A 14906-nucleotide genomic window follows, 5' to 3' on the forward strand; every position below is an offset into this window, starting at 1 on the left:
ATGTTTATTTAGAAGGTATATACAATTTATTAAGCATTGACAAAAAAACTTCGAAGTGATGGCAGAAAGTGTTGGATCAAGCAAAGACCTTGTTATCGATTCAGACGAAGTGGCAAAAAAGTCTCTTTCGGCAATTGTGCAGTTCATTCGCTCCACACACGGATTTCCTGATGTCGGTGATGATTTTGAGTTTTACAGCAGTTTCGCTGGATTCAGAGACTTTCTCACAGATCAAAAAACCACAATTTTGAAAACAATTACAACTCTCCTGCAAAACCAAGGCCTACGGGTAAAATTAGCTGTATTTTTGTTCCGTTTACACTGTCAACCACCAATTGTGTAAAAAAGTCTCAAGCAAACAAAGTTCAACGGTGCTCGGTATAGTACTTAATTTAATACTTCGCAAATTATCGCGCTGGTCTAGAATCCTACCAGATTTATTTTACCAGTAGCAAAACCAGTTGTTAAAATTTGCAATTGCAAGTAAGGCATAAATATGCAAGAATAAATATAATAATAATACTTGACCCACCCAAACGCTAACTCACATCCTAACCCATATATTGTAACTATTGTAGGATTCTAAACCAGCGCACAAATTTTACTAGTAACTTTATTAAAGCTGCATAAACATTTCTCTCGCACAACCCAATTGCATTCCAGTGCTTTCCCGCCTACATTTGGAGTGGAATATCACAGGCCAAGTAAATTTACCTCAAAAAATGTCATTTTTGGCATATTGTCTTATTTCAGCGTAGGATTTCGGCCAAAAAAATTTTTGGCTCAAATTTTGGCGGCTTAAAAACTATGGAATGCAGTCAAGTCGCACAATATCAAGATTTATAATTTAGGTTATTTCAAGTGTGTTTGTTATTCAGAAAAACTTCTCTGGTGGGGACGTTGATGATTTGACTGATACTTTGGTTGAATGCAACGATGGACTTTTGGAGAGAGTTTCTGCGCTTATCGACGAGTGCAGTGGACTCAGAAAACCAAAGGAAATCACCGATGATGCGGCACCTGTGTAAGCTAGGTCTTAGCAAACCCATACTAGCTACATATACATTGTTCGACTTACCAATGTTAACCATCTTCGTGGTTAAGAGTAACTTCCTAGAGCTTTCATGCCAAAAGTTTTGCACACATTCCTATAAACTAGATTATTTTGTTTCTTGACCTTTCTTACTTCAGCAGGCGCCTGGCGACATCCTAAAATGTGACAGTGCACCTGCAAAGCGATTTTTTATTAGTTTTCCGGTATTTCTGTAGAATTGCTGGCATATTCTACTACATAGGCTTCATAGTTGTATATCTTAAAAGAACTGTGGAATCAATAAGCTAAGCCGAATAAAACAGTAAAAAATATATGTTTTATATGTTAATTTAGTTTTGTTTTCTAGGGCACACAAGCCGCACATGGCAGCCTTCCATGGCAAGCAAATTTGTATTGCTAAAAGTTCGTTTTAGAATTTTTTTGGTCTATAGATATGTGCATGAAATGTATAATCACATTAAGTTATCATGGAATTTTATAAAATATGAGGTATATAACGCAAGTTAGACATCGTTCAATAAGAATAGTATTTTGTGAATGTGTTCTAGCTGAGAAACACTTCTATTTTCTTACCTTAAGTGCTTTTTTAGTGTGGCACCTCACCAAAAGCCTCCAGATACAATTATATCATCTTGGAACAAAGTGAACAAACAAGGAAAAAGTCAAACTTTCAGGTGAAATTTTGGCATAAAATATTATCCAGAGGTGTTGTCATTTAACACAAAGCAAATCATCTTGAACTTTCTCTGTCTTCGTCTGTAATTCATGGTTTACAGAACCAACAGTATTTTAAAGCATGTGTCTTTAGTTTTAAAAACAAGTTGTTGAGGCCGTTTCATTTCATAAAGTTGGCTGCATGCAAGCTTATAAAGACTGGGACAATGTGTAACATGCACAGTTAAAGCAGTTTATACTTGTTTCTAGGCTTGATTGCATGCGTTTACATGTTACTTGTGTTTCAGGCTGATGCACGCGCACAACATTCTGAGACCCCAGTTAAAGTTTAAAGATGCGGTGGACAACACAAATGCTCCGTTTGTGCCAAAGCTGAGAAGCAAGCCCAATGCACTAAAACCGCTTCCAGCTGGTCTTACAAAACTTCAAAACAAAAGTAAACCTAGTTGTGTGTAGTATATCAAACGCTGAACTAGATTAACTAATTAATTATTAAAGTTATACTGTTTCTTCAAAGTAGTTTTATATGTCCCGCTAATTGAAAACACACCCGGGGAAAACGATCTCCGTTTAGTATTGCAGGTGGCGACAGACGTGCTTGTAATTTAGCGAACTCCCGTACATGGATCTACAAAATCAATCACACATATTTCACGGTCTTGGTTTAGTTTTTCGCCTGACGTTAACGATTGCACACTAAGCGGTTTCGCAGCTGGCGCCTGGCAGGATTGTCGATAACGCACCTGTTCGCTTTGCGTCTAAATATTCGCTTTTGCTGGACGTTAATTGGCTGTTTCGGATTTTTTTTTCTTGTTTATGACGTTATTACCTTCGCTATTTTATGACGTGATTAACGTCAGACGTAAAAACTACGGGAAATTCCCTAAGTTGAAAATTCGGAATTGGCGTAACAAATTAACCTCTATCGCTGGCTTGGAATGCAATTAACGCTCAAAATGTTTACCAAGTGTTCTTGTGACTTTTTTACTGAACCAATGGAGAGTCAAAAATATTTCAGTTGAACGCAATAAAACATAAGTTGGCTACACCTAGCATAGATGAAGCCTTTTAAAAACTGTTTTTTTACTGTTTTTCCAGAAGGACAAGTGTCAGACACGTCCCTAGCAATTGCAAGCTTGATACAACAAGGACGAGAATCACAAAATGAGGATTTGAGCATTTACGAGCATCCCTATCAACTGGAACTTGAAAAGTGGGAACCTGCTGAAGAACAGCTGGAAAAAGTTACTCCACAAAAGTAAATATATTGTTTTTTTTGCTTTTTTAGGCTGCAGTTTTCAATAACTTTTTTTTTGAAAATTTTTAAACGTTAAAATTGAAAATATTTATTTTTTAGTTTCATTTTGAGAAAAAAATTTTCTCAAATATTAAATGTGTATTTTTTTATAATTTATTTTAAAGTTGTTTTTAATTGTTACAGCTGTAGTGCATTTTATCTTAAAATGACAAGCTAAATATTTTATAGCAATTAATACATGGCCTAAAAATATAGGTTCCCAAATTTCCAAATAATAAAAATTAATTTGGTGTAACCACAATAAAAGCAATCTCTCGTTTTACTTTTCAAAGTTTTAACTATTTATCGTACAAACAAGTTACTTTTTTTTAAGATATGATGAAATGATTACGGACGATGGCTTGTTGGTGGACACAACTGAAAAGTTAGATAAACTTTTGACCCATTTGAAGTCAAAGTCGGAAATAGCAGTTGATCTGGAACATCATTCCTACAGAACATTCCAGGGGATTACATGCTTAATGCAGGTAAGCATAACTTTTAAGGAAGTAAATCTGTTTTTTTTATAAAATGTCACATTTCAATTTGGCGTCCTCTATTAACCATTCTGATTGTTCCTTGTCGATTTTTTATACTTTGATGTGATGAAGCACGGTTCTGCGAAAGCTTGTCGAGAATTCAATACAATTTGTCGTTATATAGTGCCACCTTATTCCTCTATTTAGAATTAGACAAATACGGCAATTTACCAAAATATATTCCTCATAGAACAGTCTGATTGTTCCTTATAGAAAATCAAAGTTTTGGCCTATTTTACATTACTATGTGAATTGCTATATAGCTAGAATTTTTTGAACACATTTTGTATGTTTGTTTCTTGTTAGATGTGCTTTGCATATTCTATCAGTCTTGACCCATTCATTGCTTTAAGGTTGTTTTATATTTGTGAAGACTGAAACGCGCAATCTAAAACCCTATTTATCAATTCGTAATATAACTTAATGAACTCTAAGATTTGGCTTATGGCAATTAATTAATTTAGGTGTTTAATGTGTTAGTGAACACGTAACAATTCCTATTCAAAAAGTCAAACATTTTAAGCTGAAATAATAGTTGACATCACCAGAAATTTTGCTTATTTTTACCAGATTTCAACACGAGAAAGGGACTTTATCGTGGATACCTTAGCTCTGCGATCAGAACTTCAAGTACTTAATGAAGTTTTTACCAATCCAAGAATCGTGAAAGTTTTCCATGGCGCAGACTCCGATATCATTTGGCTGCAAAGGGACTTTGGCCTTTATATTGTCAACCTTTTTGACACAGGTAAGAGCATTTACTGTAAGTTCTGTAGCGTCACAATAAACAAAATTAAAAACAGCGCACATTGACTGTGGTAGAACAAAACCTTTTTGATTTGTTTAACTGTAATTTATTTGTAACTCCTAACTTTAAAATTGTATTACAATCAAGTGGTATGTAGGAACCTTTTTAAAAGGACTGCGCTGTTTTGTCAAAATAAAATTGATTTCCAGTACTTAGTTAACTCGAAAAATCGGCAAAAAACATTCGTAAAATTGTTTTTACTTTGCAGGCCAGGCCTCTCGCACACTGCAGCTTCACAGAAACTCACTTGACTTTCTCCTGCACTTTTACTGCAGCTTGAACGTGGACAAGAAGTTCCAGTTGGCAGACTGGAGGATCAGGCCTCTGCCCAAAGAAATGATTTCATATGCACAGGTTTGAGAAAGCAGTCTTAACTGCAGTTCTCTTAAAACAGTGTTTACAAACCTTTTTTGCTTACGGCACCCTACAGGAATTATAAATAGTTCGCGGCACCTTTGCTCGAATTTTGCCGACTGGCTAACTAACTTAACTGTAACGTTACATAAACGAGATGAAACAGAACATTACCTGTGAAAGAAGGTTCAAAAAAACTTTTTAATTTTTTGCACATCTATCGTACACTTAAAATTGTATCAAGAAGCTTACCAATAGAAAATAAAATGGAATCATAAATAAGTTGAATTATCTCTCGGCACCCTTATGTCCCTTACTCGTTTACGCGTCACCCCGGTTGAGAACTACTGTCTTAAACCTTTTACTTCGCTGTATACTCGAGAAACCCTGGTGTAACCCCAAGGAACCTTAACCCCATTTCACCCCCCATGGAACCCTGGATTACCCCCCGTCTATTAACTCTCCCAGGGCGACACGCACTACCTGCTGTACGTGTACGACCTTATGAAGAACCAACTCCTGGATTCGGCAGATGGAAGTCCTCGCCTCCTCCGACATGTGCTCAACAACAGCCGCGATATCTGCCTCCTCCGATACGAGAAGCCAAAAGTGACCCCAACCTCCCATCTCATGCTCCTAGAGAAGAGAAAGAGACGGACTGGAGGCAGGAAATGTTTTAATTTTGTTGATTTTAACGTTATTGATATTTACTTTAGTTTCGAGCATAATGAATGGAGGTTGTAGTTGGACATAGAATGAATATCAAAGCTTATAAAGAAGTAGGTAGCATTTTGTATTTTCAAAAGTCTTTAAAATTATTTTATGTCCAGCTTATGTTATGTGTTTAGAAATTGCAGTTTAAAAACAATTCAAAATATTTTTTTATTGTGTTTATTACGACATTTATACTGTTTTGTCTTTGAATTGTATTTAAAAAAGGTCAAGTAAGCCAATTTTAGGAAAAAACCTAAAAATATTTCTTGAATATATTTTGACTTTTTGGATAAAATTATGTGACAACCTTCAAAAAGGTCCTCCCCTCTAAACTGTAACGATACTTACTCTGTGGAACCCTTAACTCATGTTGCAATACACCGCAGGCCGGAAGAGCGACTTCAACACTCAGCAGCTCGAAGCGCTCCGACTCATCTACGACTGGAGGGACTCGTTGGCTCGCCAGGAGGACGAAAGCACAGGATACGTGCTCCCCAATCACATGCTCCTCCAGATCGCAGAGATCCTCCCACGAGAAGCTCAGGGGGTCCTCGCCTGCTGCAATCCTATTCCTCCTCTTCTCCGTCAGCATGTTCTCGCAGTCCACGGATTAGTTCTGGATGCAAGGATGAAAGCGCTCTCCAGGACTCCCGCTGCCGTTGCTAGGCAACAGGAGACGCGGATTCCGGTTGCAGCGAAGCAAGAGGATCATCGCTACGCCGACGACATTCTTTTGTGTCCGCATGATCTTTCACGTGGAAGTCCTGCTCGCTTCTCACTAGGGGAAACTCAGGCAAGCGGAGTCACTGCTTTGCCAACATCGTGCCTTTTCGGACCTGCTCGATCAACTGGGTCAGCTGGGTGGGTAAACTAAACACTGTTGGATACTATACCTTCTCCAGCAATTTATAAGTGTAACAAAATAACGACAAGAATGTTGCAATGACTTAAGTCTAGTCTGTTTTCAAATGACTTGACTTAAGTGTTTTAGACAAATGGCTTTGGTAAAAATGGAGTGTTTTCATTAAACAATTTTTCTGTAAAATTGTGTACCATGAATGATCTGTTACGACTTTACAATTGCGGTATTTTTCACGATGAACGTGGCTGTTAATTATACATTTCTTCAACCGACGTCGCTAAGTATTTTCCTTGAAGAAGGTTTCACAAAAATCCCCTTACCCTTCAGTACTAACTAATGAACACCTGAAAATAAACATTTAGGTTGACAGTACGCTAGTGGCAACGAGTGTAAAATGCGTTTGGCTGGTGAGGTCTATCCCTATAAATTATAAAATGTTACATTTTTTAGTTTTTCGTTTTTTGAGAACGTCATTTATATTTTTTTTAACTACAGAAAGAAGTGTAGTTTATATATAAAAAGTCAAATAATTTATTTTTGCATTTTGTCAAAAGAAGTGAATCTTCGGAAGCAGGTGAAGATTCGACGGATGTGAAGTACGCTTCGACTCCGCGCAAGAAAGCTGCAAGTCGACAAGTAAGCGAAAAGTTAGATCGATTATGTCGATCCTCGTGGAATCCCTTCGAGCTCTTCATGCCGAAAGAAGCGGACTCAAAAGCGCGGAGGACCTGCTCCGAAAGCGACGTTGCTCCGGAGGACCTCGATGAAGAGCCGCTCAACCTCCGCTACATGCTCTCCGGAAAGTTTATCTGGAAAATGCGGAACCCCGATCGGGATCTTATTGTTGAGGAATCGCAAGCCAAAGAGGAAAATGAACCGAAGACGTTCGGGAAGGTTATCGATGTTCCGGAGGAAGCTAGAAGAGGGACTGAAGATCAAGTCCAGGTCCTCCGACATTTGATGGAAGGCAATAAGAAGAGAAGAGAAGGTAGAGGAAGACACCATCACACAATGAGCGCTCCCGCTATGGCCTTTGCAGCTCCTAGAGGTCCTCCGGAGCGGTTTGAAGGCCCTCCGTCCGCGCAGAACAACTCTTCCACTCCGAGGTCTTTCACAAGTCAGAGAGGCTTTCGGAGGCGTGGTGGTAACCGTGGCAACGGTGCCTCCTTCTCACCGAGGAACTTCTCCGACGAGGATTACTCTCGTTTCCAAAAGAGAGGTGGAATGAAGAAGCGGAGGTTCTGAATCGTGCCGCTTAAATTATTGTTATGTTGCTATTTTACAGAACAACATTTACAATCGTAAATCGAACAAGGCGAGCAATTCTGTTGCGTTGTGATTGTTGGATTCCCAAAAATCGTAAATCGTAAAACAGCTTTGAATAAAGTATTTGAAGATTTACAATTGTAAATCAAGTCTCTTATTTTTCCTTTTAAAATTTTACAAAACAACATTTACAATTGTAAATTGAACAAGGCGAGCAATTCTTGTGCGCTGTGATATTTCATAAATAAAGTTTTTCCTAGAAAAATCACTCACAAAATGTTCGGCTTTCGCAGAAATCGTTAAACGTCTTTTAATAAAGTTTTTGAGGATTTTTTTTCAAAAATGTTACAATGATACAAGTCGGTTCGCAATTAATGTATATTAAAAACTAAAAAATTCAATTTCAACTCACTTGGGTGTTTTAACAAGTAAATTTTGCCAATTCAAATAGGAATTTTCAGTTAAAAATGATTTCACTTGATTTACAAACCGTGTATTCCACCACATCCTATTCTATAGTTACTATTTCCAGTTGGCGGTCATATTAGTTTTAAAATTTGTTATTGCGCATGTGCGCGTCGGATTCGCGACTCTGGTAGTTTTACGTGGTTATATTCGAGTCCAGAGTCAGACATCGCAGCCCTGATATCGTCCAAATAAACTGATTTTCGGTTTACTAAGTTCTAGTTTATTCTTCCAAGTTGTCAAGAAGGCAGAATGTTTGCTGTGCAATGAAAGTGTTGCCGTGTTTAAAAGAGTACAACATTAGCTGCCAGAGATAACACAGAGCTGCGGTGGTGTTTCGCTTGTGCACGTTACTCAACGCAGAGCTGAAAGCAGACTAATTTTTTTATTGCCCTGAATGAAAGTTTACAGACATCCAGTCATAACACGACGTACAAAACAGATAACTTTTGAAAACCGGCGGTTAGCACAAATATGCTACTGAAATCTTAGATTACAGCGGTCAAATAGATAGCGGTATAGCCTGGTAAAAAAGGTCCTGGTAAAAAAAAACATTATTTTACCGGTATGGCGAACCTGCAAAATATTTTTCTGGAACGTAGTTTTAAATTACTTCACAACTGATTCAAACTTAGTGATAGTTAACGCAGATAAAACATTGGGTAAAATTTAGTAAATTTTACAAACGCTTTTCAACAATACTCCCATCATATAAATCATAAAGACAAGTTTTGAAACTATGACATTATTAAAAAACTTTTTTAATTTATTTTTGCGAAAATTACCTTTTATCCTAGTTCGGGGAAATTACCTTTTGTGATGTTTCTTAAATGTAAATAAAACAAGTTCATTTTCTTTTTTCTTGTCAATGACATTTTCGCGATAACTATGTAATTTATAACAAAATGTCTTGCAAAGTGTCGAAGCCGGTTTTTCAAGCATTCTATTTGGGAAGAACGAGATACATAGCGGTAAGATTTAAGTAGACTGAATTATTACACTTTTTCTCAATATCTTAACAAAAACTGCTTTATTAAAGGCCTTGAAACTTCAAGAAGCTTTAGCAAAATGGCACCGGAGCAGGTCAACGGAGAGACTATTTTCTCTTCTTCTACTGGAGCACAACCCAGTTTATACAATAGGTCACATGTGTGGTTTAAAAGTGTGTTGTTAAAGATAAGAATTCAAACTGTACTATTAGTTTTCCGAAACACTTATTTTTAAATTAGGTAAACTGCATTTAATACCGAGTTACCACTGTACTCAAACAATAATTTATACATATCCTGCTTAAAAACACGTTAACTGTAAACATATAACATACCTGCTTTTTAATATTAATTGGTCAACGTTTTAAACCTTTCTTACTAGGATCAAACTCAATATTACTACTTTTTGATTTTGTAGTGACTTTTTCTTTAACTCATAGATTTCTTAAATCATTTTTAACTGCATTTGTTTTATTAAGTTTTGTTTTATTTGTATTTGCCAAATGATTAATCAACACATCTTCATAATTTTAAACCAATTTTTATCTTTTTCCACGCTCAAGATATCATATTCTTTGTTGGTTTAGGTTTCAGATCCAAAATGTACAGTGAATCTGAGGCTGATAGATTAAAAAATCTTGGAGCTGATTTTGTTCGAACAAACAGAGGGGGTTAGTATCACAAAACTGTTCTGCATATATCAGTCGCCTCAAACCTATGGGTCGCGACTCCATGTGGGGTCGTCTAACCCTACTCTGGAGTCACCATCACTCACCGATTCCTGCAGTTTTAATGGTTTCATTGCGCTTATGGTGTAAACAATCGTACTAACTATATTGTAAATGGTAATTTAAAAAGTTGCTTAAAATCAACTTAAAATCCATGTTTTAATTTCAACTTCTCGTTTTGGTTCACATGTGTAGCCACAGTTCTTGAAAATTAAATGTATCTTAAGGATAACATTTAATTGCACATTTAATAAGTTTAAATATTTTTTCTTATCAGAAAACAAACTGGGGTCACATGTAAATACTGATTTAATTTATATGTAATTTTGCGTCGGTTAATAAATAGGTTGAAGTACACTGGCATATATGTCAGGAATGGGAGTCGACAAGCATCACTGCAGTGAGACTCAACATTTAATTTGGAAAATATTTATACGAACTTCACAGTAGTCTGGTTTAAAATAATCTATCAAAACATATACTCACTTTACAAAAACATTAGTTTTATTCTTTTGTGCACTCAATGCTTGTTAAGATATTGTATTATCTTTAATTTCATATATTTTATCTCTTTTTTAGGTTTTTTCCCACTCCTTACCATAAAGGAGCTTGTGATTTTGCTTTAAAATTCACTTATGTTTTAGTCATCATAATATATTCTGATGCAGAATTGTTTGTTTTAACAAATAAAAAACACCTAAAAAATGTATTCATCATAAGTGAAACTAGAAAACGTCACATTTTTTATTGTTTTTGTTTTCACAGGCCTTATAACTTTTCATGGACCAGGACAACTTGTTGTTTATCCGATTTTCAACTTACAAGCGGCAAAACTCAGTGTACGTTGTTATGTTCACAAGCTTGAAGAAACCATTATAAAGCTTTGTCAAAGGTAACGTCCATATAGATGTAGAAAACAATAGACTGATTTATATTGCCAATAAATACCTTATTCAAATTTATTTCAACTTTTCTTTGTTTTATTTCTTATTGCTGGGCCATATTTTTATCACAAATTTGTTGTCTTATACATCTGGTGCATTCAACTGCTCTTTAAAGTTAATGTAGACATGCAAAAAAAAATGGTTTCGAAACTAATTTATTTTAATACTGTGTACATTTTTAAAGATTTTAGTTTAGCTATCTTATTTTAAGGTCCGTTTTCGAACATTCTTATTGCTCTTTATGACGTTTAAACATGGTTCAATAGCGTTCTTATTTCCGTTTGTGTTTACTATTTCAGGTTTGGCTTGGAAGGCACACGATCACCTCATACTGGCGTTTGGATTGGAAACAGCAAAATATGTGCAATGGGTGAGCACAACTTGCTGTTATTATTTTGCCTCACTTCACAAACAAGCAACAACCTTATTTGCTTAATCACCAAAGCTAGTTTACTAACTGGGGCTCTGCTCAAACGAATTTGTCAAGCTTTACTTTAACAAGAGATTTTATGCCAAGGCGCTTGAATGTTAACCGGTGGAAATTATATATTTTTTATATCCGTGACTTTCTTCAGTAAAACAGGATTTGTCAATATGAGTATGTAAAACAGCATCTATAGCACATTAAAGTAGGTCGTTATGTCACAATTTTCAATTGTATTAGGATAAGTTTCAGACAAATAATTCGGATAAAAGATTAAAAAGTCCAATATGTGGAGTCAGCCGTTGCCAGGCCCTGGGGCTGTATTCATTTTTTGTGGAATGATGTAGCATTAAAAAAAGACGTGAAACAACTAATCTTAAATTACTGCTGTTATCAAACGAAGTCGGGGCAACCAAATGCGAAAACCCATTTACCTTGATTAAACCCCTACAGCAGGGCTTCTTAACCTTTTTGTATGTGTTAACCTTTTAACAAAGATGAATATCATATTTACCTCCAATATATAAAATGGTGCTCCTGTATTAAAAAACGTGAGTAACATATTACATCAGTTCAATGCGACGGCTGTCTTGTTTTTGGGCAGCGAGTTGTTCAATGTCTGGTAAAGTAGATAATGAACAACGATAATGAGTCCCGTCAACCTATGTGGGTATTTTGATTGATAGCTCATTTACCCCCTAAAACGAGGAAATTCACACCTGGGGTAAATTTACCCCAGGTTAAGAAAGGCTTCCCTAGAGTTTTTACTTTTATTTGTTACCCCACATAAACCCTTTATTGATCGCAGACATAAATTGCCAGAAAGGCGTCCCAAGACTTTTAACCCCAATTTCGAGCCCTGTGTGAACTCCGAATACTTTTAACCCTTATTTCGATCCCTGTATTTTTATGGCAGGCATAAATTGCCAGAAAGGCGTCCCAAGACTTTTAACCCCAATTTCGAGCCCTGTGTAAACTTAGAATACTTTTAACCCCAATTTCGATCCCTGTATTTTTATGGCAGGCATAAATTGCCAGAAAGGCGTCGCCTCTCACGGACTCGCACTCAACTGCAACACTGACCTCCAGTGGTTCGCTAACGTCGTTCCCTGCGGCCTCGCCGGCAAAGGCGTGACGTCACTCTCCCAGTGCCTGCAACGTGACGTAACCGTCCGTAACGTCATACCCGAGTTTCGGCGCTGTTTTGGTGACGCTTTTGGCGCCGAGGTCTCGCCCGTGAAGGAAATGGAAGAAAACTTGAGTTGGAGAGAAATGTATCGGATTATTACTGCTGAAGATAATGTTAACGTTTTAAAATCAAAGTCAGTTGACCAGGATATCGTAAAATCAAGTCATACAAAAAATACTTCCCGGTTTGGTTTTTGCGAAAATCATCAGGTTAATGGCACGGAGCCTATATTTATGTGTAAACCGGGTGGTAAGGATAAAGATATCGGTCCACAAATGTTGTTTCAGCGAATGGTAATAGCTGCAAACAGCCTGGATGAAGATGTTTTAAAAGAGTGTTTGAAGTTTGAATTTTGCGCGTATCCTCTGGCTCTATTCGAATCCCCCTATGTGATGCGGAAAGCGTGTAAATCAACATTAGCGAACGCGTTGTGGGCAAGAACGAAAAGTGTAACCGCCGACGCCCCTTACGAAGTGGAAAATGCCCAGTATGTGATTGATGGGGGAGCCTTACTCCACAGCATCAAGTGGGTTCCAGAGTTCCATACTTACGACGATATCTGCCAAAAGTATTGCGAGTATGTTGCCACAAGATACAAGTCGGCAGTCATTGTGTTCGATGGTTACGAATCCGAAACACCGTCAACTAAATCGTGTAGCCACGCAAGGAGAAGAAATGGAGTGAACGAAGTAAGCCAAGACTTTAGTGCTGACGAGCTATGTATGATGCCAAAGGAGCAGTTTTTTAGCTTTTCAAAAAACAAACAGAAATTTATTAAACTTCTAGGGTCGTATCTCACAAAGCGAAAATGCGAAGTGATTTACGCCCCGGAAGAAGCCGACTCCCTTGTTGTTGAAACAGCTGTCCAGTCGCTTAAAGAGAGCAATACAATCGTGATCGGGGATGACACAGACCTGCTTGTTCTCTTGATTCATCACGTCAACCAAACCAGTCCCTACAAGTTGTTCTTTCGCCCGGCGCCGCAAAACAGCTTCTGCAGCATTAAGACTTGGGATGTCAAGTTGGTGAAGTGTCAGCTGGGAACGGAAATATCCCAAAGCATTCTATTTCTACACGCAATACTTGGATGCGATACAACGTCGCGTTTGTTTCGAATCGGAAAACCTGAAGCGTTGAACCTATTCACGCAAAGCAAAGTGTTCCGTAATTGCGCCTCAACGTTCTTTTCATCAACTTCGTCATCTGTTGATGTTATTGAAAGCGGGAGCAAAGCAGTTTCTCTTTTTTATAATGCTGATCCAGAGAAGACGTTGGACCAGTTGCGATACAAAGAATTCCGCTTAAAAATGTCTGGCAAGTCAAAAAAGTGCGTTGGGCTTTTAGATTTGCCCCCCACATCAGCTGCTGTAAAATACCACAGCTTGCGCACCTACTTACAGGTGCAGAAATGGAAAAATATGGATTGCGCCTTGAATGTTGAGGATTGGGGCTGGACAAACACCAATGGACTTTTAAAGCCAGTTATGACTGATTTAAAGGCAGCCCCACAAATCCTGCTTAGTATATGAACTTGCACGACAACCATTGCTATATTTGCAGAAAGCATAATTTATTTTGTACTTTTGCATGCGGCCAATGTAAGGGTGTAGCTCTCACACAAATGTTCTTGTCCCAGAAGAAACGTTAGGTCAGTGTCTCTCAACTTATGGACCGCGACCCCAAATCAGGTCGATGTTAGATTTGGTTGGGTCGCATGTTGATGACGTCATATCATATGGAATCAATTTTCCAATTTTTTTTGTATTTTAAAGTATCTACATGAGATCACTCCTAAATGCCTGTGCTAACTGCAAACGCCAGCTACATTTTTTTGTTAATAACGCCTCAAAAAGCGATAATTTAATTTCAATCTGGCCTAAATGAGTCTTGTTTTAGACTCCAGATATAAGATTAAAATAAGAACAACATCAAGGTGGGAAAAAAACCCAGTTCGGAATAAGACCAAACTTAGAATAACCCTTACTCGTAATAGTACCAACCCCGTCGTAATAAGACTTTACATGTCAGTATGGGGCCTATACAACTTTTAACCCCACCTCTAAATACATCACTAACACCCCTAATAATTACAACCCTAGCCCATTTTCTAACCTCATACACTACCCATCAATAACCCCAACAAGACCACCAAAGAATCTGGAGCCAAAAGTTATTTGGGCCATTAGACCTTATTTCTATAAGTTTGTACTTATTCCGACAGGTCTTTTCAGACGATCAAGTTATTTTGTCGTGGTTATTACTGCGTATTTTTCTTTATTTATGCTTTAGATATTTTACTTTGCAGGTCTTATTGTGTGTTCCCGTCTAAAAGCACTGTGAATTTGTAGCTTATGAGCGATATGTATTAAGACATGGTTTTAGAGTCGCTGTTAAGGTAACTTATTAATAAAAATACATTGTTGCAGTTTGTTCGACATTTTGTTACCTTGTTTACTGACCCACAAATCCCCAAGAAAACATAGAACACTCATTGCGAGTGTTTGATGTGTTGTAGTAGTACGTTGTAATGTTCTTTCTCACCAAATCAGCATTCACGTAAACAATCAATAAGAATTCGCATAGTTTGTTTTATTAAGC

The 14906-nt window shown here is 37.3% G+C and overlaps 2 protein-coding genes across 3 annotated transcripts; both read left to right on the forward strand.

The window, feature by feature from the left end:
* Positions 1-7985, forward strand: LOC146134811 (exosome complex component 10-like). 2 transcript variants are annotated; one of them, XM_083395026.1, is made up of 11 exons: positions 1-289; positions 879-1024; positions 1645-1728; positions 2017-2165; positions 2828-2987; positions 3361-3514; positions 4136-4313; positions 4582-4727; positions 5196-5391; positions 5828-6302; positions 6858-7985. In XM_083395026.1, exons 1-11 carry the CDS (start codon positions 59-61, stop codon positions 7546-7548), a joined length of 2610 nt encoding a protein of 869 aa, XP_083251152.1. In that variant the 5' UTR covers positions 1-58; the 3' UTR covers positions 7549-7985. The 2 variants fall into 2 exon arrangements, with proteins under 2 accessions (XP_083251152.1, XP_083251153.1); XM_083395027.1 differs by having other exon boundaries at positions 6861-7985.
* Positions 7986-8939: 954 nt separating this feature from the next.
* LOC146134812 (uncharacterized) lies at positions 8940-14626 on the forward strand. The gene is made up of 6 exons (XM_083395661.1): positions 8940-9005; positions 9074-9176; positions 9611-9694; positions 10517-10643; positions 10995-11065; positions 12144-14626. The coding sequence occupies exons 1-6, from the start codon at positions 8940-8942 to the stop codon at positions 13835-13837; spliced, it is 2145 nt and encodes a 714-aa protein (XP_083251787.1). The 3' UTR covers positions 13838-14626.
* Positions 14627-14906: the final 280 nt, after the last annotated feature.

This window comes from Ascidiella aspersa, chromosome 8, assembly GCF_963924565.1.
Source record: "Ascidiella aspersa chromosome 8, kaAscAspe10.2, whole genome shotgun sequence".
Lineage (NCBI taxonomy): Eukaryota > Metazoa > Chordata > Ascidiacea > Phlebobranchia > Ascidiidae > Ascidiella > Ascidiella aspersa.

Bases quoted from the DNA above. Each gene is read 5' to 3' on its own strand.
- LOC146134811 (XM_083395026.1), top strand. From the start codon at position 59: ATGGCAGAAAGTGTTGGATCAAGCAAAGACCTTGTTATCGATTCAGAC. The intron at 4,728-5,195 runs GTTTGAGAAAGC...TAACTCTCCCAG, and splicing joins AAATGATTTCATATGCACAG to GGCGACACGCACTACCTGCT. The intron at 5,392-5,827 runs GCAGGAAATGTT...AATACACCGCAG, and splicing joins GAGAAAGAGACGGACTGGAG to GCCGGAAGAGCGACTTCAAC.
- LOC146134812 (XM_083395661.1), top strand. From the start codon at position 8,940: ATGTCTTGCAAAGTGTCGAAGCCGGTTTTTCAAGCATTCTATTTGGGA. The intron at 9,695-10,516 runs GTTAGTATCACA...TTGTTTTCACAG, and splicing joins TGTTCGAACAAACAGAGGGG to GCCTTATAACTTTTCATGGA. The intron at 10,644-10,994 runs GTAACGTCCATA...TTACTATTTCAG, and splicing joins ATTATAAAGCTTTGTCAAAG to GTTTGGCTTGGAAGGCACAC.